The following is a 27,399-nucleotide window of genomic DNA, read 5'->3' on the forward strand; positions in this document are numbered from 1 at the left end:
ACGAACAATTCTAAGGTTTTTATCCTTTACATTTGACTTAGTATCGAATGATTGTAACTGAAATATATCGACTTATCTTTATGGTTAATATTATTGTAAATGTTTATAATATGCTTGGACAATTGTCGCATTTAACATAAAATCTAACTTTGTAATATATAAAAACCGTCACAACGCACGATCATTTACACTAGTAAAACACTAATGTACGAATTGATAATAAGATCAACTCAATAAAATACTAATGCACTCTACAACTTCATCCATATGAAATGGTTCCTCAATTATTTTGATAATGATCTGCCAGCGGGCCATAAGACCATAAGGGCATGTACAACTCTAAGCCATTGAAATAGTTTTCTAAATATACGAGACAACTAAGTGACTGTATGATACAACCTGAGTCCCCGTTGTTGGGGGCCTTCGGCTTCCGAAGGTCCTCAAAAACATGATTTGACAATGTTTTCCAAGTATGCGAGCAGGCGTCCTCGGAATCAGGTTACGGGTATACAAGAGCATGGTCAAGACGAAGCTTGACCGGGATGGAAGGCGATCATGACGAAGGATAAGACGATCACGAAGCTATATGCAGAAAAGCTTCGGCATGACGGCAGAAAAGGGGAACCGACTTAAAGATGAAAAGCCAAATTAGACCTCGAAGAATTACTATAGAGTTATTGATAAATGTAAAGGGCATTGATGTAATTTTACATGGGCCACGTCCCGTGCCTATAAATAGGTGAACAGTACTCCCGTACTGTTCACGCTGACTTGGCATTCGCTTTTTGCATCACGCTTGTACCTTTACCTTTCATCGATTCGAAGGTACATTTATAATTTGTTTCTATGAAATTGATAATAAAAAGAAGTTAATTGTGTTCTTCTTCATCATCTATTGAATTTACTAAGGTCTTTTCCTTGTAACCTTCGTTCTGAGTTCATTATATCCGAAGGGATATAATGTTTATAAGGACGAAGGACTTTAACATTTAACACTTTTTATGGTGCCTTGTTCCTAACTTTTAGTATTTGAGAACAAGTCCCCAACATTGGCGCCCACCTCCGGTGAACTCACTTCCATTTCTTGAGCTTTGAACATCTTCGGCAAGCATCACCTTCGTCATGCCGCCGAAAAAAGCTTCAGCGACAGGGGCTGCCACGCTGCAGCCGCTGGACCCTAATCAGGACGTCCTTTCTCTTAGGGAGGCCCGAAGCCAGAAGAGGAAGGCCACCAGTCCAACGCCTCCGGAGGACGACTTGGACCAGGAAATCCAAAACCTGGAGATGCTCCATCAACAGGTGCAACGAAAGAAGGAGAAGATGGCTCGTCTAGCTGACCTTTAGAGGCAGATAGATGAAGTTTCGGAAGAGGTTCGTCATCTTGCTCAAGATGACCAGAACCGAAGGCCTCCGCGCAGAGAGCTTCATCAGGAGGGCTTCTACAATGAGGACGACTGGTATGAAGATTTCCATCATGGGAATTTTGCTTTTGATGATGCTTCTCCTCTATCAACAGAATTGCAGGCTACACCATGGCCCCAGTCTTACAAGCCACCCCAGCTCCCCATGTACGACGGTCATTCAGACCCGAAGCAATTCTTGATGAGCTATGAAGCAACCATATCTTCGTATGGTGGCAATACTACAGTCATGGTAAAGTCTTTTGTCATGGCCGTCAAGAGTGTCGCTCAAACCTGGTACTCCTCTCTTCGGCCAGGGACAATCACCTCATGGCAGAAGCTGAAGGATATGTTGATAACCAGCTTCCAAGGGTTTCAAACGAAGCCAGTTACCGCTCAAGCTTTATTCTAGTGTACCTAGGACCACGAAGAATACCTTCAGGCGTATGTCCTAAGGTTTCTCCGTCTGAGGGCACAGGCGCCAACAGTGCCCAATGAAATTGTCATTGAGGCCATGATTAAGTGACTTCGGCCAGGACCTTCAGCGCAATACTTTGCCAGGAAGCCACCACAAACTTTGGAGAAGCTGCTCCAGAAGATGGACGAATATATACGAGCTGACAATGACTTCCGCCAAAGAAGGGAGGAAGCATTCAGGTTCTCTGAAATGACTAGGGGCTTCGGAGGAAGATTTCATCAGAGGCACGTCAGGTCAATCCATAACTCTACTCAAAGTGATGATAGAGGGAGTCAACAGCAAAGGCCACAATACTCCTCGCAGGCTTCGGGGCAGCAGCAAAGCTCTTTTCGGCCGCCAGCGCCAAGGGGCAGAGGCGGCAGGGGCTTCGGGGGAAGATTTGGGGATCAGCCAAGAAAAATTTACTGCTTATTCTGTGGTGAAGACAAGGGTCATACCACCAGGATGTGCCATGTTACCATCCAAAAGCAAAAGGAGATATCAAAAGCTGCAGCACAACATAGTCAGCCGAAGCAGGTCATGCATACTGCTTCGTACCATTCGCCTTACATTCCAGAATATGTAGGCAATCACCCTGCAGCTTCTGTTGCTTCGGCAAGCCAACCCCAAGCATCTTGGCAACAGCCTCCACCGCCACCACCAACACAACAAGGTCAGCAGCCAGAAGGGAGTCAGCACACTCACCTTCAGCGGGACTTCAGAGAGGAGTCCGAAGCTCGCACAGTCAATAGCACTGTGCCAGAGTCGAAGCACATTTACTGACAAATATCCTACCTCGACAGCAGCTTTTCGCATTTTCACATTCAGTATTACTTTCTTTTTAATAAGGAACAATTATGGGAAGTCTAAATGTCTTTTATCGTCTTTCAATTTCTTGTAACAGTTTCGCTTTTTACCATAATGAAAATATATCTTCTCCATAGACCTAAGTTGCCGAAGCATGAGAATTTATGATGGCAAGGAGGACCTTCGAATTATCAAAAATTTGTTCTAAGGTACGCAATGCAATTTTTTCGAACCAGCAAAAAGTCGTTCCTAAGAGAGCGCAGTGTAAGTTTTCTGAGCCTACAGCGAAAAATAAGCGCTGATTCCGCTGAAAGTAAAATGCGAAGAAGCTCCTAAGGGAGGCTTACAGCGAAAAATAAACGCTGATTCCGCTGAAAGTAAAAGGCGAAGAAGCTCCTAAGGGAGGCTTGCAGCGAAAAATAAACGCTGATTCCGCCGAAGTAAAAGGCGAAGAAGCTCCTAAGGGAGGCTTACAGAGAAAAATTAATGTCAACCTTTGGCAAATATCATTTTGCACAATATTACATCATTACATCATTTGCATAGCATAACATCATACATCATAGTGCATCAACAACGCAAGAAGGGGGGTCTCGATATTGATATTCGAAGATTGTTTTGAAGAAATAGTGACAAGGCACAAAAAATAGCCGTTGAAAAGTTATACCATCGTCAAACTCTGAAATGAAAGGATCTATTGATTATTGATTTTACAAGGATTGATTATTGATTTTTATGAAACATGAAAAGAAGGGAAGGTGTTTTTTCGCCGAAGGCTCAAAAATGGTATGTATATGCTGTTTCATGCATCGTCAAAAATAGAATTATAAACAGCTAATATGCTATATCCAAATTACACAATGTTACACATGATTCTCAGCAAGCATTACAATCTAAATATTTTTACAGCAGCATTTAATCTTCCTTTAAGACTACTTCTGCAGCTTCGTTTAAAAGCTGATCAACAACTCTATCCATGATGGCTTCGGCCATTTGTCTAATTTCGTCATCCCCCTTCGTGTGGGGGCCTGGAGATAGCTCAGCAGATTCTGAGGGAAGAGAAGATATGGATATATTACTATTACAAACCATGAAGAAATTCGAAATCAAAAAGTTACAACGAAGAGCCAGTTATCACTAATTAATACCTATTTGCCCTTCGGGCTCTGCGCTTTTCTCAGTAGCCTCTGCTACCTTCCTAGCATCGTGGATGCCTTTTTCGCTTTTTTGAATGATTTCTTGGGCCATTTCTCGGCCACCATTGTCCCAGATGTCGGTGAAAAATTTTCCACCGACCAGGCTTGCTTCGGCCGAGGGGTCTTTTATATCTTCGGAAGACAAGGCAGTTTCGAATTGCGCTAAAGATTTCACATGCTCACAACCTTTTCTTTCCAAAACAGTAGCAATCCCCCTGGCGCCCGAAAAAGCACATATGTCTCCACGGCTATTCAAGATTTCCTCGAAGGCCTCGGCTTTGTGACTGATCCATTCAATCGGGCCTTCTGGATTACCCCTTGTGAAATTTTCTTCGCTAGAGAATGCGCCAACGCTGGCGAAGCTGGATTTTATTTTCTTAACACACTCTATGGATTTGTCATAGCACCTTTTCTTGGATGCACGAAGCTCTTCAACATTTATTTCCAAATGATTTGCCCATTGATCACTAAGTTCTCGTTTTGTTTCTTCAAGTATGCGTTCTTCTTTAGCTCTGGCCAGTTGTTTCCGAAGATCCTGAATTTCGCGTCTTTGGGCTTCAGCTTGAGCCTTAGAGGTAGCTTCGTCTTCCTTTATTTTATCCACCAATGTAAGCAGAATTTTATCTTTTTCCAAAGCTTCGTTCCTCAGCTTAATAACCTCTGTTCGTAGGTTGTTGAAAGCAATATTATAGCTCTCGTCTTCGGCATTCTTTTGCGCTCTCAAAGCATTGCTCAATATTAAACCCTATATGAAAAAAGAATTACTATAAGAATAAAAGAATGATTCAAAAATTACAAATTTTCAAATATACAATTCTCATACCTTCAGACTATTATATGCAAGGCTATCCGCAAGATCGTCCTTCGTCATAGCGCAGAGCCCAGCTTCAAGCTTCGGAAACCCCATACTTCTAGCCATCTCCCGGCAGACAGATAATTCTTTGTTGTCTGGGAGGCAGTATAAGAAGTCATCTTTATCTGTCCCGTTGAATACTAAGGCCCCTTTCGGATACTTCAGTTCTCGGGCATAGTGATTAGCTTCAAAAATTTCTTCTTCAGATAATTTCTTCCCCGAAGCATGTCGTACAATATAATCAAGTACTTTGGAAGATGCTTCAGGGGTAGCAGTGCCAGTTTCTTCAGCCAAAATTTGTTCTGCTATTTCTGTTTTTTCGGCTTCCAAGGATTTCACCTTGGCGGGCTCTGAAGGCCCGGCTTCAATTTCAGACTGTTGCTTTGAAGCTTCGGCGACAAAGGCTTCAGTGTGTACCGGAAGCTTTAACAATTTTCTTTGGAGGTGTGCTTGAAGATTTGATTGTCTCTAAAACATCTAGCACATTAACCATCCTTTTTCTTTTAGGGGTCACCGTTGGACCCTTATGGCTTTTTGTTGTCTCAGTTTTTGCCGAAGGACTCAAGACTTCTGATGTCTTTATTTCTTCAGCTCTCGGTTCTTCTATTTTTTCAGTCGCTGGCACTTCGGCCAGCACTTCAATATTTGGCAGGGGAGTTGGCTCTTTAGCTTCGGTGGCCGAAGAGGTCTCACCGGCAAATTCAGGCACTGTGGCCGGTTCAATATAACATGGCCGGTGTGTGAGAACCTTTACCCTTTTCCTCTTCGGCGCCGGCTCACTAGGAGCGGCTGAAGCAGTTTCCTTCGCAGAAGATGGATTTTTTCTTTTTTGACCCGCACTGGATAGCGGTAGTCGGGGTAGACAAACCCAATTGCATCAAATACTCGGTTGAGCATTTTCCTCTTTCGGCCTCCGAAGGCCGCTGATAATGCAGTATCTTCGGCCTTTGAGTATACACCAAGCAATTCATCACTGATGGCCTCAATACTTTTCAACCAGTCGTCATCTGGCTCAACGAATTTATCTCCGTATTTAAATGTGTATTTCAGCCTGACTAGTCCACCTTCGTCAGTTTCTTTAATGGTCTCCTTCAGCATTTCCCATTTTTCCACAAGTGGCCATACTCTGAAGGCAATGTGTTCTTGGACCAAATCCCTTGTCCCAATAAAAGAGCAAACAACACCGAAGGCTCTCTGGCATTCTTTGGCTGCTTCATTCATTTCCACCTTTGGCCTCCGCAGGCCGAAGCGTTGCCAGATGGGACGCATAATAATACTTTTTATATCTTCCCGTGATTTCAAGTCATTCTTCACGTAAAACCATTCCGTCATCCAGTCGCCGGGCCACCTCTTTCGAAAGGTTGGCACAGGACAGCTTGAACCAGACCGGGAGCCGAAGCTGTAGCAGCCAAAATTGTTGTGATACTGTTCTTTACCCCAGGGTTTTGTCTCATACAATAACTCATGAATATTGCAGAAACTTTTCGCATTAGGTTCCAAACCTTGGCTTCTCACGGCCCACACAAAGATGCTCATCCTTATGATTGCTTCGGGGGTAAGTTGGTGAAGGTAGATTTCAAATATCTTCAGTATTTCCACAACAAAACTGCTTAAGGGAAATCGTAGTCCAGCTTTCAAGAAGCTTCGGAATACCACGACTTCATTTTCCTCAGGAGTCGGACAAGTCTTCTCTCCTTCATCTGCCCTCACAACGGACAAGTCCCAAAAATATCTGCCCCTCATGTTGACAAGATGATTTTCTTTAATACTTGATTTACCAAAAACCGCATGGCTTGGTCGCCAAGGTCGATCTTCGGAATCTTCACCACCGCTATCCACATCATAACTGTCACTGTCACCAGTATCTTCAGATAAACCCTCCAAAATTTCTTTAGTAATATTCTCTGTATTAGTCTTTGACATTGATTGAAGAAAGCCCAGATGCATCTCCTCAGAAAGACTTAGCTTCGAATCACCAACAACTTTTTTATCCTCAGACATCCTTGCAAACGCTGAGAAGGTGCTCTCAAAACCGAAGCTTAAAAATCTAAAAAGCCAAGCAAGTGTTGTTGCGCGCAGGCTAAAAGTTGGGTGAGTAAAAGCAGTTGGCAAGAGAGCATGCCAAACAAACTCGTGATGAGCTCTTATTTATACACCTAGTGCGTTGAAAACTGGAGGGTCCCGCTTGTCAAAGACTGTTGCTATTCTAGCAAAGAGAAGGTGTTTTTTCGGACCTTCGGCTTAAGGCCTTCGTCCATGTCGCAATATGAATTTATCATTACAGCAAATTAATATTGCGAGGGGCTACTGTTGGGGGCCTTCGGCTTCCAAAGGTCCTCAAAAACATGATTTGACAATGTTTTCCAAGTATGCGAGCAGGCGTCTTCGGAATCAGGTTACGGGTATACAAGAGCATGGTCAAGACGAAGCTTGACCGGGATGGAAGGCGATCATGACGAAGGATAAGATGATCACGAAGCTATATGCAGAAAAGCTTCGGCATGACGGCAGAAAAGGGGAACCGACTTAAAGATGAAAAGGTAAATTAGACCTCGAAGAATTACTATAGAGTTATTGATAAATGTAAAGGGCATTGATGTAATTTTACACGGGCCGCGTCCCGTGCCTATAAATAGGTGAACAGTACTCCCGTACTGTTCACGCTGACTTGGTATTCGCTTTTTGCATCACGCTTGTACCTTTACCTTTCATCGATTTGAAGGTATATTTATAATTTGTTTCTATGAAATTGATAATAAAAAGAAGTTAATTGTGTTCTTCTTCATCATCTATCGAATTTACTGAGGTCTTTTCCTTGTAACCTTCGTTCTGAGTTCATTATATTCGAAGGGATATAATGTTTATAAGGACGAAGGACTTTAACATTTAACACTTTTTATGTTGCTTTGTTCTTAACTTTTAGTATTTGAGAACAAGTCCCCAACACTCGTATAATAAATACAATCAAAATATATTACGTATCAAAAGTTCTGTAGAGATAAGCTCTTTGTCTCTTAATTTTTTTACATAGTCATTTAAGACTTCTAAAAAAACGTCTCATTTAATATGTACGTACTCACCGTTTGTCCTAGCATTTTGCCAAACCAACGAGCCTCCAAGAGAAAAAGAAGGCGCCGCACCAATCGCCGCCCCAGTCCCAGGCTCCGGCGCTCGTGTTCCAAACGGCCGTGCTCCCGTTCCACCCACCCCCATCCCTCCTCCACTCACCCGGCCTCCGTCCGATCCGCCCACGCAGCCGTGTCGGCCTCGTGCGCAACGAAGACCGGCCGGCCGGCTCACCCGCCCTCCCGCCCGCCGCCATGCCTGGCTCGCCCAAGGTCTTCTTTGCTTCCTCCGCCTCGCGCCGCTCCGGGGCACTGCGCCGGCTGCTCTCCTCGCCGGCCTTCTCTGCGGCCTGCCTCTTCTTCGGCCTCGCCGGCTTTCTCGCCGCCACGCTCACCCTCTCGCGCTCCCCGTCCATCACTCACAGCCGCTGCCCCGACTCCTCGCGCCCGCTCTCCGTCTCCGTCGCGTGGGACCGTCGTCCAGGGGATGGCTCCGCCGCGGGCTCCGCGGAGCTCCCGGCCTCGCTCGCCACCGGATCGCGCGGCCGTCACAAGGTGGCCTTCGTCGGGATCTTCACCGGGTTTGGCTCCATCGGCCGCCGCCGCGCGCTGCGCCGGACGTGGCTCCCCGCGGATCGCCAGGGTCTACTTCGGTCAGTCGCTGGTATCACGGCTTGCTAGTTCGTTTTAGCTTCTGCCTGTCGAGATCTAGCTGGACTTTCAGAGTTCGGACTGTTAATGTATTTTCGTCGTTATTTGCTAGCGTTATTTGCTACCCTTAGTTTAGTAACATAATAATATGGTGAGACTGGTTGCAAACTTATTGTAGGAGAGTTGTTTGGTAGTTTCCGATATTTCTCATATGTAGACGTAACTGTGATCCATTAAAGATTCTGCTACTGCCAGTTAGTTCTCATCACATGACCAAAATTACAAATACTGATGATAAATGATATACCTAAGGGTGGTAATGAATCGCGATCTAAATGTTTCTTTACAATTTGTTTGGGCCCTTAATTAATTTTAGTTCAAAATTGAATAGAAATAGAACCTGCTCCTAATCCGATTCGATCCTTAAATTTTATAGTGTAAAGTTTAGAGTCCATTACCATATACCTCTAAATGAATTACTGTATTGGTTAACGTGGATAAAACATTTGCCAATTTAGACATCACTATACGGTAGCATTTGCTCCTTAATTGCATTTCTAAAATATCTGCTTATTGGTGTTTCATGTGCTGGTTCTTTTGCAATGATGCTCTTTGTCTGTGATGGAAATCTGATGATTTTGCTAAAATTGCATTATTTTAGTGGTACTTCCAAACAGTGGCCACTTACACCATAGGTGCCGCTCCCAGCTTGCCCTTAATTACCGTTTGCATGCCTAGTCTATTTCTTAGCGATGATTAGGCACCAGGTAGGCAGGCATTGCATCAACGCCCTCCTAGTGCTCAGTGCACTCTAGATATGGACTATGCTGTCCTTCCACATGAACTGGTTCATCCTTTGTAGCAGTTGTTCTTTTTAGCTTATAATGATTTCAGTGACAAATCTCACCTACCTGTGATAAATCAGCCCCACACCAGCTGTAAGATGCAAGCAACATGGACTTTCTTTTGGTTCACTTTGTGTTCCAATTGTTCTGACCATGATGCTTGGTGATTAGTACTGTCTTTGGTTTTATAGTATTGTTTTCTGTCTGGTGGTGATGCTGGCTATATCCCTTACAATAGCTCTACTTATTCTCTGCATTGCAGACTGGAGGAAGCCACTGGTCTGGCATTCCGGTTTGTGATTGGGAAAAGCAATTCAAAGAACAAGATGGCCGCTCTTAACAGAGAAGTTGAAGAATATGATGATTTTGTGCTTTTAGATCTCGAGGAGGAGTATAGCAGGCTCCCATACAAAACGTATGGAATAGAGGTCTTTACATATCATTATGCTATCTCAGTTCAGGATGCTGATTTTGTGTTATGTTTTAGGTTAGCTTTCTTTAAGGCGGCCTATGCATTGTATGATTCTGATTTCTATGTTAAAGCGGACGATGACATTTACTTGAGACCAGGTGAGTAACAATATCCAAATTCTCTTTTTTGTGACTGATTAATAGGTGTCCTTCTGAATGTTGATGCTTACACAGCTTAATTCTCTTTGGGCAGATAGACTTTCCTTACTTTTGGCTAAAGAGCGGTCACATCCACAAACATACATTGGATGCATGAAGAAGGGGCCTGTTTTTACTGATCCTAAATTGAAATGGTTAGGTTTGTCATTTGGTGTTATTTTATTTAACAATTTTCTTACTGTTTTTATTGGAAAATGAAATGGTTGTCTATTTAAGAAAAACAAATGCTTACTGTATCATGCTAGCTATCATAGTTTTCAGATCGCCTGATCGCATCCCACTGGGCGATCAGGCGATTAGTCGCCATTAGGCGTCGATCAGGGCGATTAGTCGCCCTTGATTGACCCTAATCGTCCCCCTGGCTGTCCTGTGTATTCCAGGACATATATATGTATACACACACACACATATAGTCATATATATATAACACTATATATAGTTATATACTTATATAGTATAGACTATAGACTTGCAGCAGTATAAATAGTCCAATATTCAATACTTGAATAGTACAAAACAGCAGTACATCCAGCTTACTAGACCAGCACATCAGCAACAAGTTTATTTAATACTTGAATAGTTCATAACAGCACAGCAGCAACAAGTTTATATGAAACTGCAAGTCTACAACTTACTAGACCAGTAGACCATGACCAAGAAGGCTTCAGATGAGGAGCTCATCTCCAGTCCTTGTGTTCTCTTTTCTCCCAACCGATATAGAGCGAAAGGTGTTGCCGTGTTGGAGCCTTGGAGGGAGAGAGAAGGGTGAAGAAGGGAGAGGGAAGGGTGTTTTCTGATTTTCTCCCAGCCGTCAGGGAAGCTGAAAAGACAGGTACAGCTAGGGGGGGGGGGCTACCTCTATTAATCATGGGCTAGTCCAGTCAAACAGACTGTTGGACTACCCGAGCACAGACTGGACTGTTGGGGCCAGTCTAGACTGTTGGACTACCTCTATTAATCACGACTGATCAGTTCCTAGGCGATTAATCATTCCATATCGTCGCCTAATCGGACGATATGGACGATCAGCATTGTTTTCAAGTCGTCCGTCCAAGTCGGTTTGGACTAATCGCGATTAATCGCCCAAGTCGTCCGACTAATCGCCCTAGTCGGTCAGCCAGAACGACTAGCAAATCGTCCAACTTGAAAACATTGACGATCAGTAACACTAATCGAGTCGAACACCCTAATCGAGCACAGAGAAACGATCAGCCCGACTAATCGCGACTAATCGTGATTAGTCGGACGATCTGAAAACAATGCTAGCTATGTGGAAAGTAGCCTTCAAGTGATAATTGACCCAGATGTGTAAATGTTTATATCTTTCTTTCTTTATACTCCATTCCGAATAGGTACCTAAACTTTCATATTATCATTCTTGTGAGTTGCAACATGATATGTGTATGCCTGTAAATTTTCATAGTTGTATTCTCGCTCGGATCCGAATTTATAATTTGATTGGTTATTCTCTGCATATCCAACCTCGCAAATTATTACTAACTGCTGTCTCTGGTGCAAGAGGCAAGCAACCAGGAGGTCTTATACTTGTCTGGGGATTGTACTCACCCTGGGAGTTAAGGAAACAAGATGTTTTTAGTTAATTAGGAAAAAGGATTTGGTAAGAAGGTAATTAGGAAAGTTAGATTAAATTAGAAAAGCGAAGTCCAAGTGGAGTAAAGTGCCTTATATTAGGAGGGGCTGCTGTGCTTTGGAAATCCTTTTTTTTTCTCGAGCGCGCAGGAGAACTGCGCCCCATTATATATTAAGCAGATAGAGAAAAGGTCCCTAGAAGACCAGATACAAAAAAAAAAACATACTTTGTCTCCCCTGATTGCTCTTCCTGAGCATCAAGTGTTAGTGCTTGCAATGTAAAGTAGTATCCGCATGACTGCATGTTATGGTAGTATGGTAAAAAAAATGAGACAACAATTTGACTAACATGCACTCTATGAGACAAGCAAAATCTGTATATGATTTAAATGAATGAGAACAAACACATATACAACTGAATGTGTTTATTTGTGCCTGAGGGGTGAGGGCATGACAGTTGCATTGTATTTGCACATAAAGCCGCTTGGATGTCATCAATTAAATTGGTAGGTTCTGCAGGCTCAGGCTGATAGTGGTAACTTATATATCCAGGGACCAAACTAGCAAAATTTGTGGAACTTAGAGTGCATTTTTCTCAATTTGTTGTTGTGACCTGTAAATGCTCCACATGGCAAAACTATTAGGTTTATCATTCATAAATTAGATAATATCTACTTATTTTGATTGGTTCTGCCTTTTTGAGAGATCCAGGTATGAGCCCCAATCCTTTTTACTCGGATCAGAATACTTCCTTCATGCGTATGGGCCAATTTATGCTTTATCAGCTGACGTGGTGGCTAGCTTGGTTGCATTGCGAAACAACAGGTAAGTTGCAGTGGATGTTCTGCTTGAAGAAACAGAAACTTACTTTTTTTTGCAATTGTTTTCTACATACACATGTTTCTTATTGTACCAAGCAAATATGATTGTTTGTCTTGCTTTTGTATAACCACCAAATTAGTCATTGCAACTCATGCACTAGTTTCTGGAAACTATACTGTCTGGTATAACTGGAATACCTGTATTAATGATTGCCAAAAATGTCTTTACTTGGCAAATATACTTGAAACATCTTTTGTTATATTGTATCTGAAATTGAGAAACAAATGGTGGTAACAAAACATCGCTCTCGCATGATTGAATATTTTGATCTTCTAATGCTTAAAGAATGCAGCATAACATTCTGATACTTGGAATTTATTTGAGTAATTTTAACTAAACCTGTACCTGCTAATCAGTATGGCATTAATGTATAAATCTGTGCTGTAGCATTAAGCCATACTTTCTATTTCCAATAATCCTATCCCTGGTAGAGCTGTACTATTTCAATGGTGAAGGATCATTGGTTGCTAATGCTATATTGAAATCATAAACCCTGGAGCATGGATAGAAGTATAGAACTGCTACAGGAATAGCAAGGCAACTGACATTTTGAGATTAAGAAACAGCTGAAGATGTTGTGAGATTCAGTTTCTCACATAGTAGCATTATTACATCACTGTGGAACCTCTGATTGAATAATTTTATTTGCTGTTAACTATATTCTTGCATATGTTTTCTCCAGTTTCCGTATGTTCAGCAACGAGGACGTTACAATTGGATCGTGGATGCTTGCTATGAACGTCAACCATGAGAACACACATGCACTTTGTGAACCTGACTGCACGGAGTCTTCAATTGCTGTTTGGGACATCCCAAAATGCTCAGGTCATTTGCTTTCTTATTTCTTAGATGGATAGATTGGCATCTGTACATTTTCTTGCCCCCTTGTAATGATTTGGCTAACACACATATTTCCATATTGTACATTAGAATCTTTAATCAAATGTACTCTTCCCCTTCTAAATTATAAGACGTTTTGGATTTCTAGATAGGAAGCTTTTGCTATGCATTTAATGGAGGGGAGTACATATGAAGGCTAAAAATAGTAAGCATAATATGAGGGATGAGACTAGATAGAGAACTGTAGAAGCTGATCTTCATACCCTTTCTTATTAGACCTTTATCAGTTCAATGTGTCTACAATTTAATCATTAAAGACCAAGCTGGGGCCTTGCTAACGTCCAAATCTGTGACACAGGTCTATGCCACCCAGAGGTAAAAATGCTAGAGCTCCATGAAAGAAAAGAATGCACAGGTGGTCCAACTGTGGCAGCTGAGGTGTCCGAGTCTGAGGATTGATGATTCTTGGTTGGGGGACAAACTACGGATCTGATAGTTGACCTGTGTCCTCACCCAATAGATGTGTTTGGAGTATTCATTTGATTCATCAGGCGCAATCATTGCGGGAGCACTGCTCAAGGAACCTATAGTTGGCTGGCGTCGTAACCTAGCGCTGTAGCAAAGGCATTCTCATTCAGCATTCTTGTCACAGCAGCCTTCATTGCTTCTCTTGCAATTGGAACCGTGGTCGACGTCTGGAACGTTCAATCCTGTATCGTAGCAGAAATTAAAGGAGTTTTGTTGTATAGAAATTAGAAGGAAAGAATGCATTGGCAATTAATTGATAAGACCATGCGTACACCTGATGCTGTGGCTGATTGAGATTAGGGATATTCCTTGAGGTTCTCTTTTTGGAGTAAATTATTTTCTGAGCCGTCGTCTACTTATTTTCTGATCCATAACTAAGCGAGCAAGCTGAGTCTTGAGGATGATAACAAGCAACGCATTCTCATTCTGCATTCTTATGATCAGTGTTTTTACTTGTGGCTTCGAAATTATTTTCTCTCTCGAAAATATATATGGCAAGAGCCTTGCCGGTGATTATTATACTGCTATTAAAGATGAATCCTTTTGTTATGGGGAGCGATATTGAGTGTCTCTCTCCAGCTGTGTAAGTAGCATGGATCTGAGATTGGGACAATAAACATTTAAATACGAAAGTGATTGGCCACTCTAGCTGTTCCTACCGTGAAGTCACAGTAATTGAGGCCAGCAACTCGGAAGAGTTTTCTCAGATGCGTCTAGTTCATTTGGAAGGAACAGTGCTCGTATTGGTCAGCGAAACGGCTTTCGCTGTCCGGGCAGCACTGAAAGTTTTGTAATGAAGCAAGGGGTAGAGGCATGCATATGGATGCAATGAAACAAGAGAAGGATCCTGTAAATATTTGCTTGTGTTGTGCAAGCAGTCGCAGTTTCCTTTTGGTGGCATTCTCGCTCGGAGTTGGTCATGCATGAGCTCGTGATAGCTAGGACTTCGTGACGGCACGCACGTTGGAGCCTTGTGCAGTGACCCTGTGACGGCCTTCACGGGCCCTGGCCACATGTCACGCACAGGCAGACCAGAGAAATTAAATAGAAAACCCTATACCATTTGATTTGTAAATGAGGACCAGTATACATAGTACTAATATATAATACTCTGTAAGTCATAGCAGTGAGGGACCAGGAACACATGCATGCAGTTGCTGAGACACTTTGTTTTTCTCTCCCGGCAACGTAAACAACAAATAATAATAATTAATAATTAATTGGGCCCCCCTGTCGCTTTAGCTGTGGAGAATGGCCGGGTGGCAGTAGGGCCCGTTGAGCCAGCCGTCGGTGATCTGCTTGTACGCGGCCTCGGTGAGGTGGATGCCGTCCCAGCTGAGGTGCGCCGCCGGGTTGGAGCACGCGGAGGCGCCCGGCATGCCGCACCGCGCGCTGTTCTGGTAGTTGTACTTGCCGCCTCCGGACCCGCAGCACGTCTGGAACGCCGTGCTGAACCCTGCAGCAGCGCACGAGGAGGAGCCGAGGAGGGCGCCAAAGAGGAAACCGAGTCAGTGTGAGGGAGACGGAGACGAGACCACATGCACACGGGACGAGCAGCAGCGCCGCGTCTCGTTCCCGCGCGTCAATTCAATGCTGCTCGTGCTCGGGCGCGCGTGGGCAACGTGCAGGAGCAGTGCCCCCTCAGTGCGAGATCCGGCACCTAAACAAATGCCGTCACGAGCGGGACAGACAGGCGAGGCCGTACCGGGACCCCGTCATTTTTTTTTCTATTCGCCGCCGCACGACACGCCCACGCTTGCGCAGCGCACGAGCAACGGGCATGTCGTCCCGCCTGATACCTCGCCGCCGCAGTGCAGCAGGCCCGCCTGATACCATGCCGCCGTGCACATGCATGCTGCGGGGCGCGCCCCTGCGATCGGTGCGTGCACGGGGTTTTACACACGTGACGTGACGGGACGGGATGGAACGGGATTCCTGTCCTATTATTCCTGCATAGGCTGGTGACTGACTGACTGCCAGGACCAGGACCAGGACGGCGCATTGAAGAGGCGCTGTGCCTGTGCGACGGGAGGACGCCGGATGCGCCAAGCGCGCGCTTTGTTTGAAAGCTGGCCTGGCTAGCCAGCCCACCCCCTGGGCTGGGCGCAGTCGTCACGGATGCTCGAGGTGCGTGCGTGACAACTTGCAGCGATCAGAGGGAGGCTCCCTAGCAGCCGCTTGGAGCTAAGCTAGCGTTTCGTCAGCACTCGACTCGACTCCTTATCCTTTCCGAGGCGCGTGCGTCGGCGGGGGCGGTCGCGAGGTCGTGGACGAAGACGAGGAGAGGAGCTAGGAGGAGAGCTGGGTGGGACAGCATAGTATACACGTACGTACGCACGTACCGTAGCTGCCTGGATTCTTGACCATGTCGTAGACGGCGGAGTAGAAGTCGGCGTACATGATGCGCGCCGACTTGTACTTGGCCTGGAGGCCGGAGATCTGGGCCTGCAGCTGGTTGTTGTGGTTGGTGGACAGGTCGTTGAACTTCCTGAGGCAGCCGAGGCTGTCGTAGTCGGCGCTGCTGGAGGTGCCGTAGAAGGTGAGGTAGATGGGGAAGCAGCCGATGGGGAGCACGCCGGGCACCACGATGTCGGTGGCGCCCATGGCCACCAGCTTCTCGACGCCGCTGGCGACGGCGGCCACGACCTGCGGCGTGTACGTGCTGGCCTGGTCCGCGCTGTAGTTGCCGAACAGCATGGCGTTGTAGTCGTTGCCGCCGAACTCGCCGAACACGAACAGGGAGTTGGCCAGGTAGCTCTTGCAGTCGGCCTGCTGCGCCTGCCCCCCGCCGCACACGGCGGACGCGACCTGCTGGAACCACTCCAGCTGGAAGCTGATGGGCCCGTTGTTCCAGATCTTGTCGGAGAGCCCCAGCGAGCGGAAGAAGGGCGCGTCCATGGCAGTCGCGCCGGTGATGGCCATGTTGGCGCCCTCCTTGAAGTCGGCCGTCGTCGACTTGGACGGCGGCAGGAACGGCAGCCCGAACTTGGAGCAGAGGAAGTCCGGGATCACGCGGCCGTCGCAGCAGCGGCACGTCGGCGTGCCGAAGTAGGTCTCGCCGTAGGGCGGCTGCGTGAAGGTGATCTGCGACGGCCTCCCGCTGGTGCAGAGGTTCCCCGTGTCGGTGATGGAGTCGCCGAAGTTGAAGATGGCATTGTACTTCTGCGCCGCCGCCACAGCCACAGCCGCGAGCGCCCACGCCAGCGCCACCAGAGCTGCCGCCATCCGCCGGCCGCTCCTCATATCTCGCCTCTGATCAGCCTACTCCGCTACGCAGAGCAGTCGAGTTGGAGTCCAGCAGTGCGCTTGAATGGAACTGGAACGAGACGGCTGGCCTGGAGCAGCCTTTTGTAGCCTCGCCAACAAAACGCTTGCGCTTGCGCTTGCGTCTCGCCGCCTGGAACAGCTAGAGTCGAGCAGTGCGTTCTGTGACTTCTGTCAACCTGGCTAACCACATGCATGCCATCATTTCATTTAGTAATAAACTAATACTCTATTATAACCGAATCAAACGAACGCGGCCGACCCGACACGGGTCGCGCGCCCGTTCCGGTGGTTACTTAGCCCCGGCACCGGCACCGGCACCGGCAGGAGCGCCGGCGAGGACGTGCGCTGTGTGGCCGGGCCTTTTCAGCAACCGCTTTGCGATCCACCGGCGACTTTCCATGTGGTTTTGCGTGGAGGGCGCCTTTCCGATGGGCAGTGATGGTCGGTTCCGAGCGAAGACGGCCAATCAGGCGGCAGCCCTGGGCGGAATGATGGCGAGAGACGGGAGCATTCCAGCCGGCTAATCAGCCGTCAGTCCCGTGCCCTGGAGGATTTGCTCTTGCAGTTTTGCTCGACTTGTGCTGTGACTGTGAGGTTACTTTCAGTTGCTGCTGCTGCTCTCTCTCAAAGCAGAGCGACTGGGCAGGGGTATGTCTAGAATTGGTAGCAGACGTGAGTAACCAGCACTCGTTTTATATCTATCATCTGGGAAAATACAGGTTGAATTTAAGGTTTATCTTCTATGAATCTTTACAAGCTCAATGTTAAAAACAAGAATTCAAACTTGTATAGCAGATTCTATATCCTATTTATTCGAAATAAAAAAGAAAAACGATCAAAAAAACTGATTACCGAATAAATACTGTTTTCGACCGTTTTCATTCCTACTATTTGTCTCTAGGCCTTTCTATATATCTGTTTGCTTATCCAAATTAGCCAATGGAATGGTTGGAGTTTATATGCAAGCCCATTTATCTTGCAATAAAATTCAAAATAAACCTTAAAAATACATTATTACTTAGTGTCATGGTGGAAAATATAGTACCACATAGATACTAGAGGAAGTTATCTTAAGCCCATTCATTTATAAATTAGGGGGACATACTTCTACACAAGATGAAAAGAGACCTCTGTTTCTCGGACCTCAGACTCCCTCCAACCCTAGCGCTGGTGTGACAACTATGCATAGAGAGAGCAGTGTCTATGAAACCTTGCTCCGCTGAATAACCTACACGAGTTAGAGCAAAAGTTTTTGGGTAATGATCATGTGACTTCTAACTGAGTTGATCTGCACTGTGATGTTCTACGGCCTTCATGAAGCCTTTAGCCTCAATCTTATCGTCAAATACGGTGAAGTGATCCCCCACTATAAGAAATGGTGAGTTTTCCTCTCGCGTTTGATGTAGATTTAAACTGCTATAGAGATACGATGATTTTTTATCATGCGTGTTGTAACCGTAGTTTATTTACCAGTTGCTTTAGGAATTAACTTAACCTTTAAAGTGCGTGGTTGCCAAACATTTCAAAAAACTCAATTGATACTTTAGATCTTTAAGATGTGTAATAACTTTTCTAATACAATGACACGTGAGAAGTTTGGTGGACCAAACTTTAAGAGATGGTCCATATAACTTAATTTGTGGCTCGCTGCTACGGACGTGTATTGAGTTGTGAAGCCTTATGAAGGTCCTTTAACCGTTAAGAAACAGACGGAGTTTGACAAGGATAATATGATAACAGTAGGGTGCATCTTGAGTATGTCTAAAAAGCTCTATGATGTGTACATGAGTATAAAGAGCGTAAAAGAGCTCATGTAGGCTGTCAAACATAAGTACAATGCCTCTAATGTTTTACATGAGTTATATGTCACTGAACGTTATTATGACTATAATATGGTTGGCAATCACTCTGTGGTTGAGCAATCTCATGAGATATAACACATTGTTGGTGAGCTCCAACTAATTAGAGTGTATCTTGCTGGATCCATTTGTGATGGGGAGCATAATGGCAAATTACCTTCAACTTGGAGGGATTTCACAAAGGCTCTAAAACACATAAGGGAAAACATATATGTTTAGAATTTCTTAGCCTCTCTTACTATTGAAGAAAAGGATTGGGCAAAGGATGGTGCATCAAAGGTGACAACTCTCTTGTGGGTTTTGGTGGTTTGGATGACAACCCAATTAAAGGACTAGCATGTGTGTTAAGAGTTGGACATGTGCTTAGTGTAAAAGCTTGTAAAGTTCAACACAAGTGTTCTATGGTGATGGTCCAAAGGTTGAGTTGATTATGGTTGTGGACATCACAAGTGAAGGAGAACATTGCTTATGTGAAACTTGGTGTGCATATCTTGGAGACAACTGGTTAAGCCAAGGATGGAGGCAAGAAGAGCTTCGAGGTATCGAGTGCACGGGAGAAGGTCATGGAGGCTGAGGAACCCAAAGCCAGGGGTGAAGAAGAAGACTTGCGAAGTCAAGGTTGATCGAGTTGAGAAGAGATATGGTGCATCAAGGATCACGACTAAAGAACATGACTTACAACTAATGAGGTAACATCTATTGTTATCTGGTGTAAGTCATAAGGCTCAGGATCAAGCTCAAGACATAGAGCAAGGTCACTAGAAGGAGTAGTGTCAAAGTCAGAACCTAGAAGCAACCCAAAAGAGCTAAGTTTACTTTAACCCTGAGTTTGGGTTGTTCTTGTGTTTGGATATGTTCTATGTGACCTATGCAGGGTGTTGGAGCTCATAGTTTGCAATCTAGATCAAGTCATGAAGACGGAGTTTTGGAGTCCAACATCGACTTTGAAAGGGAATTAGGCTTACACCTATTTCCTAATTGATTTTGGTGGTTGAATTGCCCAACACAAATAATTGGACTAACTAGTTTGCTCTAGTCTATAAGTTCTACAGGTGCCAAAGATTCACAATAAGCCAATAAAAAGACCAAGAGAAGAGTTCAAACAAGAGAGCAAAAGACAACCCGAAAGGCACCCTGGTCTGGCGCACCGGACTGTCCGGTGTGCCACCGGACAATGTCCGGTGCACCAGGGCACTTCAGCTCGAACTCTTCATCTTCGGGAAAATCAGAGGGCGCTCCGCTATAATTCACCAGACTGTCCGGTGAGTCACCGGACTGTCCGGTGTGCCAGCGGAGCAACGACTACTTCGCGCGCAACGGTCGACTGCAACCGCATTCAATGCGCTACAGTGCGCGCAGAAGTCAGAGCACGCGCGGGTGGCGCACCGGACAGTCTACAGGACCTGTCCGGTGCACCACCGGACAGCCCAGTGGCCCCCCCAAGTCAGAGCTTCAACGGTCGAACCCCAACGGTCTGCTGACGTGGCTGGCGCACCAAACAGTGTCCGGTGGCGCACCGGACTGTCCGGTGCGCCATGCGACTGCAGCCTTCCAATGGCCATTTTTGGTGGTTGGGGTTATAAATACCCCAACCACCCCACATTCAATGGCATCCAAGTTTTCCGCTCTTCTACACCTTACAAGAGCTAGCATTCAATACAAGACACACCAAAGAGATCAAATCCTCTCCCAACTCCACACAAAGCTTTAGTGATTAGAGAGAGTGATTTGTTGTGTTCATTTGAGCTCTTGCACTTGGATTGCTTCTTTTCTTTCTCCATTCTTGTGATCAAACTCAATTGTAACCAAGTCAAGAGACACCAATTGTGTGGTGATCCTTGCGGGAACTTCGTGTTCCGTTTGATTGAGAAGAGAAGCTCACTCGGTCTAAGTGACCGTTTGAGAGAGGGAAAGGGTTGAAAGAGACCCGGTCTTCGTGACCACCTCAACGGGGAGTAGGTTTGCAAGAACCGAACCTCGGTAAAACAAATCATCGTGTCTCGCTCTTTATTCGCTCACGATTTGTTTTGCGCCCTCTCTCTCGGACTCGTTTGTATTTCTAACGCTAACCCAGCTTGTAGTTGTGATTAAGTTTGTAAATTTCAGATTCGCCCTATTCACCCCCCTCTAGGCGACTTTCAATTGGTATCAGAGCCGGTGCTTCATTAGAGCCTAACCGCTCGAAGTGATGTCGGGAGATCACGCCAAGAAAGAGATGGGGGCCGGCGAGAAGCCCATTACAAGCCACGGGAAGGCTCCATCGTGAGAGTCCTACAACAAAGGGAAGGGGAAGGAGAAGGAGAAGGAATCCCCTTCACACAAGTCGCGTCGGAGTGGTGACAAGAAGAAGAAGATGAGGAAGGTGGTCTACTACGAAACCGACTCCTCGTCACCATCCACCTCCGGCTCCGACACGCCGTCCGCAACTTCTAAGCGCCATGAGCGCAAGAAGTTTAGTAAGATCCCCCTACGCTACCCTCGCATTCCTAAACATACGCCATTACTTTCTGTCCCATTGGACAAACCACCAACGTTTGATGGTGAAGATTATGCTAGGTGGAGTGATATGATGCGATATCACCTAACCTCACTCCACAAAAGTATATGGGATGTTGTTGAGTTTGGTGTATAGGTACCATCCGTAGGGGATGAAGACTGATGAGGACGAAGTAGCCCAAATTGTGCACTTCAACTCCCAAGCCACCACTATACTCCTCGCCTCTCTAAGTCGAGAGGAGTATAATAAGGTGCAAGGGTTGAAGAGCGCAAAGGAGATTTGGGATGTGCTAAAGACCGCGCATGAAGGAGACGAGGTGACCAAGATCACCAAGCGGGAGACGATCGAGCGGGAGCTCGGTCGCTTCCGACTTCGCCAAGGGGAGGAGCCACAAGACATGTACAACCGGCTTAAAACCTTGGTGAACCAAGTGCGCAACCTCGGGAGCAAAAAATGGGATGACCACGAAGTGGTTAAGGTTATCCTTAGATCACTTGTTTTCCTTAACCCTACTCAAGTTCAATTAATTCGTGGTAATCCTAGATATACACTAATGACTCCCGAGGAAGTGATAGGAAATTTTGTGAGCTTTGAATTGATAATCAAAGACTCAAAGAAAATCAACGAGCTAGATGGCCCCTCCACGCCCGAAGCACAACCGGTTGCATTCAAGGCAACGGAGGAGAAGAAAGAGGAGTCTACATCAAGTAGACAACCAATCGACGCCTCAAAGCTCGACAATGAGGAGATGGCGCTTATCATCAAGAGCTTCCGCCAAATCCTCAAGCAAAGAAGGGGGAAGGATTACAAGCCCCGCTCCAAGAAAGTATGCTACAAATGTGGTAAGCCCGGTCATTTCATAGCTAAATGTCCATTATCTAGTAATAGTGACAGGGGCGAAGGGGAGAAGAAAGGAGAAGAAGAGGTATTACAAGAAGAGAGGCGGCGATGCCCATGTATGCCGTGAGTGGAACTCCGATGAGAGCTCCTCCGACTCTTCCTCCGATGAGGACGCCGCCAACATCGCTATCAACAAGGGTCTCCTCTTCCCCAACATCGCCCACAAGTGCCTCATGGCAAAGGACGACAAAAGGAAGAAGGTAAAATCAAAATCCTCCACTAAATATGAAACCTTTAGTGATGAGGATAATGCTAGTGATGAGGAGGATAATTTGCGCATCCTTTTTTCCAACCTTAACATGCAACAAAAAGAAAAATTGAATGAATTAATTAGTGCTATTCATGAGAAGGATGAACTCTTGGACACCCAAGAAGACTTCCCAATTAAGGAAAATAAGAAGCATGTTAAGGTTAAGAATGCTTATGCTCTAGAAGTAGAAAAATGTGAAAAATTATCTAGTGAGCTAAGCACTTGCCATGATACTATTGTCAACCTTAGGAATGAGAATGCTAGTTTAATTGCTAAGGTTGATTCAAATGTTTGTGATGCTTCACTTTCCAATCTTAGAGATGATAATGCTAATTTGCTTGCTAAGATTGAAAAGTTGAATGATTCACTTGCTAGCCTTAGGATTGAAAATGAAAAATTAATTACTAAGGCTAAAGAATTAGATGTTTTTCATGTTACTATTTCTAACCTTAGAAGTGAAAATGATATATTACATGCTAAGGTTGTTGAATTAAAATCTTGCAAACCCTCCACATCTACCGTTGAGCATACTTCCATTTGTACTAGATGTAGAGACATTAATGTTGATGCTATCCATGATCACCTAGCTTTAATTAAAAAACAAAATGATCACATAGCTCAACTTAATGCTAAGATCAATGAGCATGACTTAGAAAATGAAAAATTTAAATTTGCTAGAAGCATGCTCTATAGTGGGAGACGCCCTGACATCAAGGATGGCATTGGCTTCCAAAAGGAAGACAATGTCAAACTTAATGCCCCTCCTAAAAAATTGTCTAACTTTGTTAAGGGCAAGGCTCCCATGCCTCAGGATAACGAGGGTTACATTTTGTACCCTTGAAAGGGAATTAGGCTTACACCTAGTTCCTATATAATTTTGGTGGTTGAATTGCCCAACACAAATCTTTGAACTAACTAGTTTGCCCAAGTGTATAGATTATACAGGTGTAAAAGGTTCACACTCAGCCAATAAAAAGACCAAAGTGTTGGATTCAATAAAGGAGCAAAGGGGCAACCGAGGGCACCCCTGGTCTGGCGCACCGGACTGTCCGGTGTGCCACCGGACAGTGAACAGTACCTGTCCGGTGCACCAGGGGACTCAGACTCCAACTCTTCACTCTCGGGAATTCGCGAAGGCCGGCGCGCTATAATTCACCGGACTGTCCGGTGTGCACCGGACATGTCCGGTGCTCCAAGGAAGATCGGCCTCCGGAACTCGCCAGCCTCGGGTTCGGGTAGCAGCCGCTCCGCTAAAATTCACCGGACTGTCCGGTGTGCACCGGACTGTCCGGTGTGCCAGCGGAGCAACGGCTCTCTGCGGCGCCAACGGCTCTCTGCGCGGCATTAAATGCGCGCGCAGCGCGCGCAGACGTCAGGGCTGCCCATACCGGTGCACCGGACATCAAACAGTGCATGTCCGGTGTGCACCGGACACCCAGGCGGGCCCACAAGTCAGAAGCTCCAACGGCTAGAATCCAACGGCAACACTGACGTGGCAGGGGCACCGGACTGTCCGGTGTGCACCGGACTGTCCGGTGCGCCATCGAACAGAAGCCTCCAGCCAACGGTCAAGTTTGGTGGTTGGGGCTATAAATACCCCAACCACCCCACATTCATAGCCATCCAAGTTTTCCACTTCTCAACCACTTACAAGAGCTAGGCATTCAATTCTAGACACATTCAAAGAGATCAAATCCTCTCCAATTCCACACAAAACCCTAGTGACTAGAGAGAGAGATTTGCCGTGTTCTTTTGAGCTCTTGCGCTTGGATCGCATTCTTTCTTTCTCTTTTGCTCTTGTGATCAACACTCAATTGTAACCGAGGCAAGAGGCACCGATTGTGTGGTGGCCCTTGCGGGGAAGTTTTGTTCCCGGTTGATTGAGAAGAAGGAAAGCTCACTCGGTCCGAGGGACCGTTTGAGAGAGGGAAGGGTTGAAAGAGACCCGGCCTTTGTGGCCTCCTCAACGGGGAGTAGGTTTGCAAGAACCGAACCTCGGTAAAACAAATCCACGTGTCACTCTCTTTATTTGCTTGCGATTTGTTTTGCTCCCTCTCTTGCGGACTCATTTATTATTACTAACGCTAACCCCGGCTTGTAGTTGTGATTATTTTTCTAAATTTCAGCTTCGCCCTATTCACCCCCCCTCTAGGCGACTATCAATTGGTATCAGAGCCCGGTGCTTCATTAGAGCCTAACCGCTCGAAGTAATGTCGGGAGATCACGCCAAGAAGGAGATGGAGACCGGCGATGACAAGCCCACTACAAGCCAAGGGAGCGCTTCATCTTCATCGGAAGAGTCCCGCACCAAGAGAAGAGAGAAGAAGAAGAAATCCTCCAAGCGGAAGGAGAAAAGATCTTCCTCTTCTCACCATAAGGAGAAGAAGGAAAAATCTTCTCACAAGCCGCATCGGAGTGGGGACAAGCACAAAAGGATGAGGAAGGTGGTCTTCTACGAGACCGACACTTCATCGACCTCCACCTCCGGCTCCGACGCGGCGTCCGTCACTTCTAAACGCCAAGAGCGTAAGAAGTATAGTAAGATCCCCCTACGCTACCCTCGCATTCCTAAACATACACCTTTACTTTCCGTCCCATTAGGCAAACCACCAACTTTTAATGGTGAAGATTATGCTATGTGGAGTAATTTGATGCAATTTCATCTAACCTCTCTCCACAAAAGATTATGGGATGTTGTTGAGTATGGTGTACAGGTAGCATCCGTAGGGGATGAGGACTACGACACGGACGAAGTGGCCCAAATCGAGCACTTCAACTCTCAAGCCACAACCATTCTCCTTGCCTCTTTAAGCAAGGAGGAATACAACAAAGTACAAGGGTTGAAGAACGCCAAGGAGATTTGGGACCTACTCAAGACGGCGCATGAGGGTGATGAACTCACCAAGATCACCAAGCGGGAAACGATCGAGGGGGAGCTCGGTCGCTTCCGTCTTCGCCAAGGGGAGGAGCCACAAGACATGTACAACCGGCTCAAGACCTTGGTGAACCAAGTGCGCAACCTCGGGAGCACAAAATGGGATGACCACGAAGTGGTTAAGGTTATTCTGAGAGCCCTTATTTTCCTTAACCCTACTCAAGTACAATTAATTCGTGGCAATCCTAGATATACACAAATGACCCCCGAGGAAGTTATCGGGAATTTTGTTAGCTTTGAATGCATGATTAAGGGCTCCAAGAAGATCAATGAGCTTGATGAGCCTTCCACATCCGAGGCGCAACCCGTGGCCTTCAAGGCAACGGAGGAGGAGTCTACACCAAGTAGACAACCAATTGACGCCTCCAAGCTCGACAACGAGGAGATGGCGCTAATCATCAAAAGCTTCCGGCAAATCCTCAAGCAACGGAAGGGGAAGGACTACAAATCCCGTTCCAAGAAGGTTTGCTACAAGTGTGGTAAGCCCGGTCACTTTATTGCTAAATGTCCATTATCAAGTGACAGTGACAGGGACAACGACAAGAAGGGCAAGAGGAAGGAGAAGAAAAAGTACTACAAGAAGAAGGGCGGCGATGCCCATGTTTGTCGGGAGTGGGACTCCGACGAAAGCTCAAGCGACTCCTCCGACGACGAGGACGCCGCCAACATCGCCGTCACCAAAGGCCTCCTCTTCCCCAACGTCGGCCACAAGTGCCTCATGGCCAAGGACGGCAAAAAGAAGGTAAAATCAAAGTCCTCCACTAAATATGAAACATCTAGTGATGAGGATGATAAAAATGAGGAGGATAACTTGCGTATTCTTTTTGCCAACCTTAACATGGAACAAAAAGAAAAATTAAATGAGCTAATTAGTGCTATCCATGAAAAGGATGATCTCTTGGACTCACAAGAGGACTTCCTAATCAAGGAAAACAAGAAACATGTTAAGGTCAAGAATGCTTATGCTCTAGAAAGAGAAAAATGTGAAAAATTATCTAGTGAGCTAAGCACTTGCCATGAGATTTTAGACAACCTTAGAAATGAAAATGCTAATTTGTTGGCTAAGGTTGATTCTCATGTTTGCATTGATCCTAGAAATGATGATGTTGATTTGCTTGCTAGGATTGATGAGTTGAATGCTTCCATCGCTAGCCTTAGAAATGAGAATGAGAAATTAATTGCTAAGGCTAAGAATTTTGATGTTTGCAATACTACTATTTCTGACCTTAGAACTAAGAATGATTTGTTGCATGCTAAGGTTATTGAATTAAAATCTTGCAAACCCTCTACATCTACTATTGAGCATGTGTCCATTTGCACTAGATGTAGAGATATTAATGTTGATGCTATCCATGATCACCTTGCCTTAATTAAAAAACAAAATGATCACATAGCACAACTTAATGCTAAAATTAGAGAGCATGACTTAGAAAATGAAAAATTTAAATTTGCTAGAAGCATGCTCTATAATGGGAGACGCCCGGGCATTAAGGACGGCATTGGCTTTCAAAGGGGAGACAATGTCAAAATTAATGCCCCTCCTAAAAACTTGTCTAACTTTGTTAAGGGCAAGGCTCCCATGCCTCAGGATAACGAGGGTTACATTTTGTACCCTGCCGGGTATCCTGAGAATAAGATTAAGAAAATTCATTCTAGGAAGTCTCACTCTGGCCCTAATTATGCTTTTATGTATAAGGGTGAGACATCTAGATCTAGGCAACCAACCCATGCCAAGTTGCCTAGAAAGAAAACTATTAATGCATCAAATGATCATGCCATTTCTTTTAAAACTTTTGATGCATCTTATGTGTTGACTAGCAAATCTGGCAAGGTAGTTGCCAAAATTGTTGGGGGCAAGCACAAGGGCTCAAAGACTTGTGTTTGGGTACCCAAAGTTCTTGTATCTAATGCTAAAGGACCCAAAACCGTTTGGGTACCTAAAACAAA

At 45.5% G+C, this 27,399-nt stretch overlaps 2 protein-coding genes across 2 annotated transcripts; one reads left to right on the forward strand and one right to left on the reverse strand.

The window, feature by feature from the left end:
- The first annotated feature begins 7,804 nt into the window (after positions 1–7,804).
- Positions 7,805–14,086, forward strand: LOC100278279 (uncharacterized). Its single transcript, NM_001349985.1, has 7 exons — positions 7,805–8,431; positions 9,537–9,689; positions 9,762–9,844; positions 9,939–10,038; positions 12,206–12,319; positions 13,059–13,201; positions 13,575–14,086. Exons 1-7 carry the CDS (start codon positions 8,034–8,036, stop codon positions 13,673–13,675), a joined length of 1,092 nt encoding a protein of 363 aa, NP_001336914.1. The 5' UTR covers positions 7,805–8,033; the 3' UTR covers positions 13,676–14,086.
- A 704-nt stretch (positions 14,087–14,790) lies between these two features.
- LOC100382365 (GDSL esterase/lipase) lies at positions 14,791–17,422 on the reverse strand. Its single transcript, NM_001175110.1, has 2 exons — positions 16,087–17,422; positions 14,791–15,200 (listed from the first exon to the last, which is right to left on the reverse strand). The coding sequence occupies exons 1-2, from the start codon at positions 16,985–16,987 to the stop codon at positions 14,983–14,985; spliced, it is 1,119 nt and encodes a 372-aa protein (NP_001168581.1). The 5' UTR covers positions 16,988–17,422; the 3' UTR covers positions 14,791–14,982.
- Between the last annotated feature and the right edge of the window lie 9,977 nt (positions 17,423–27,399).

This window comes from Zea mays, chromosome 6, assembly GCF_902167145.1.
Source record: "Zea mays cultivar B73 chromosome 6, Zm-B73-REFERENCE-NAM-5.0, whole genome shotgun sequence".
NCBI lineage: Eukaryota > Viridiplantae > Streptophyta > Magnoliopsida > Poales > Poaceae > Zea > Zea mays.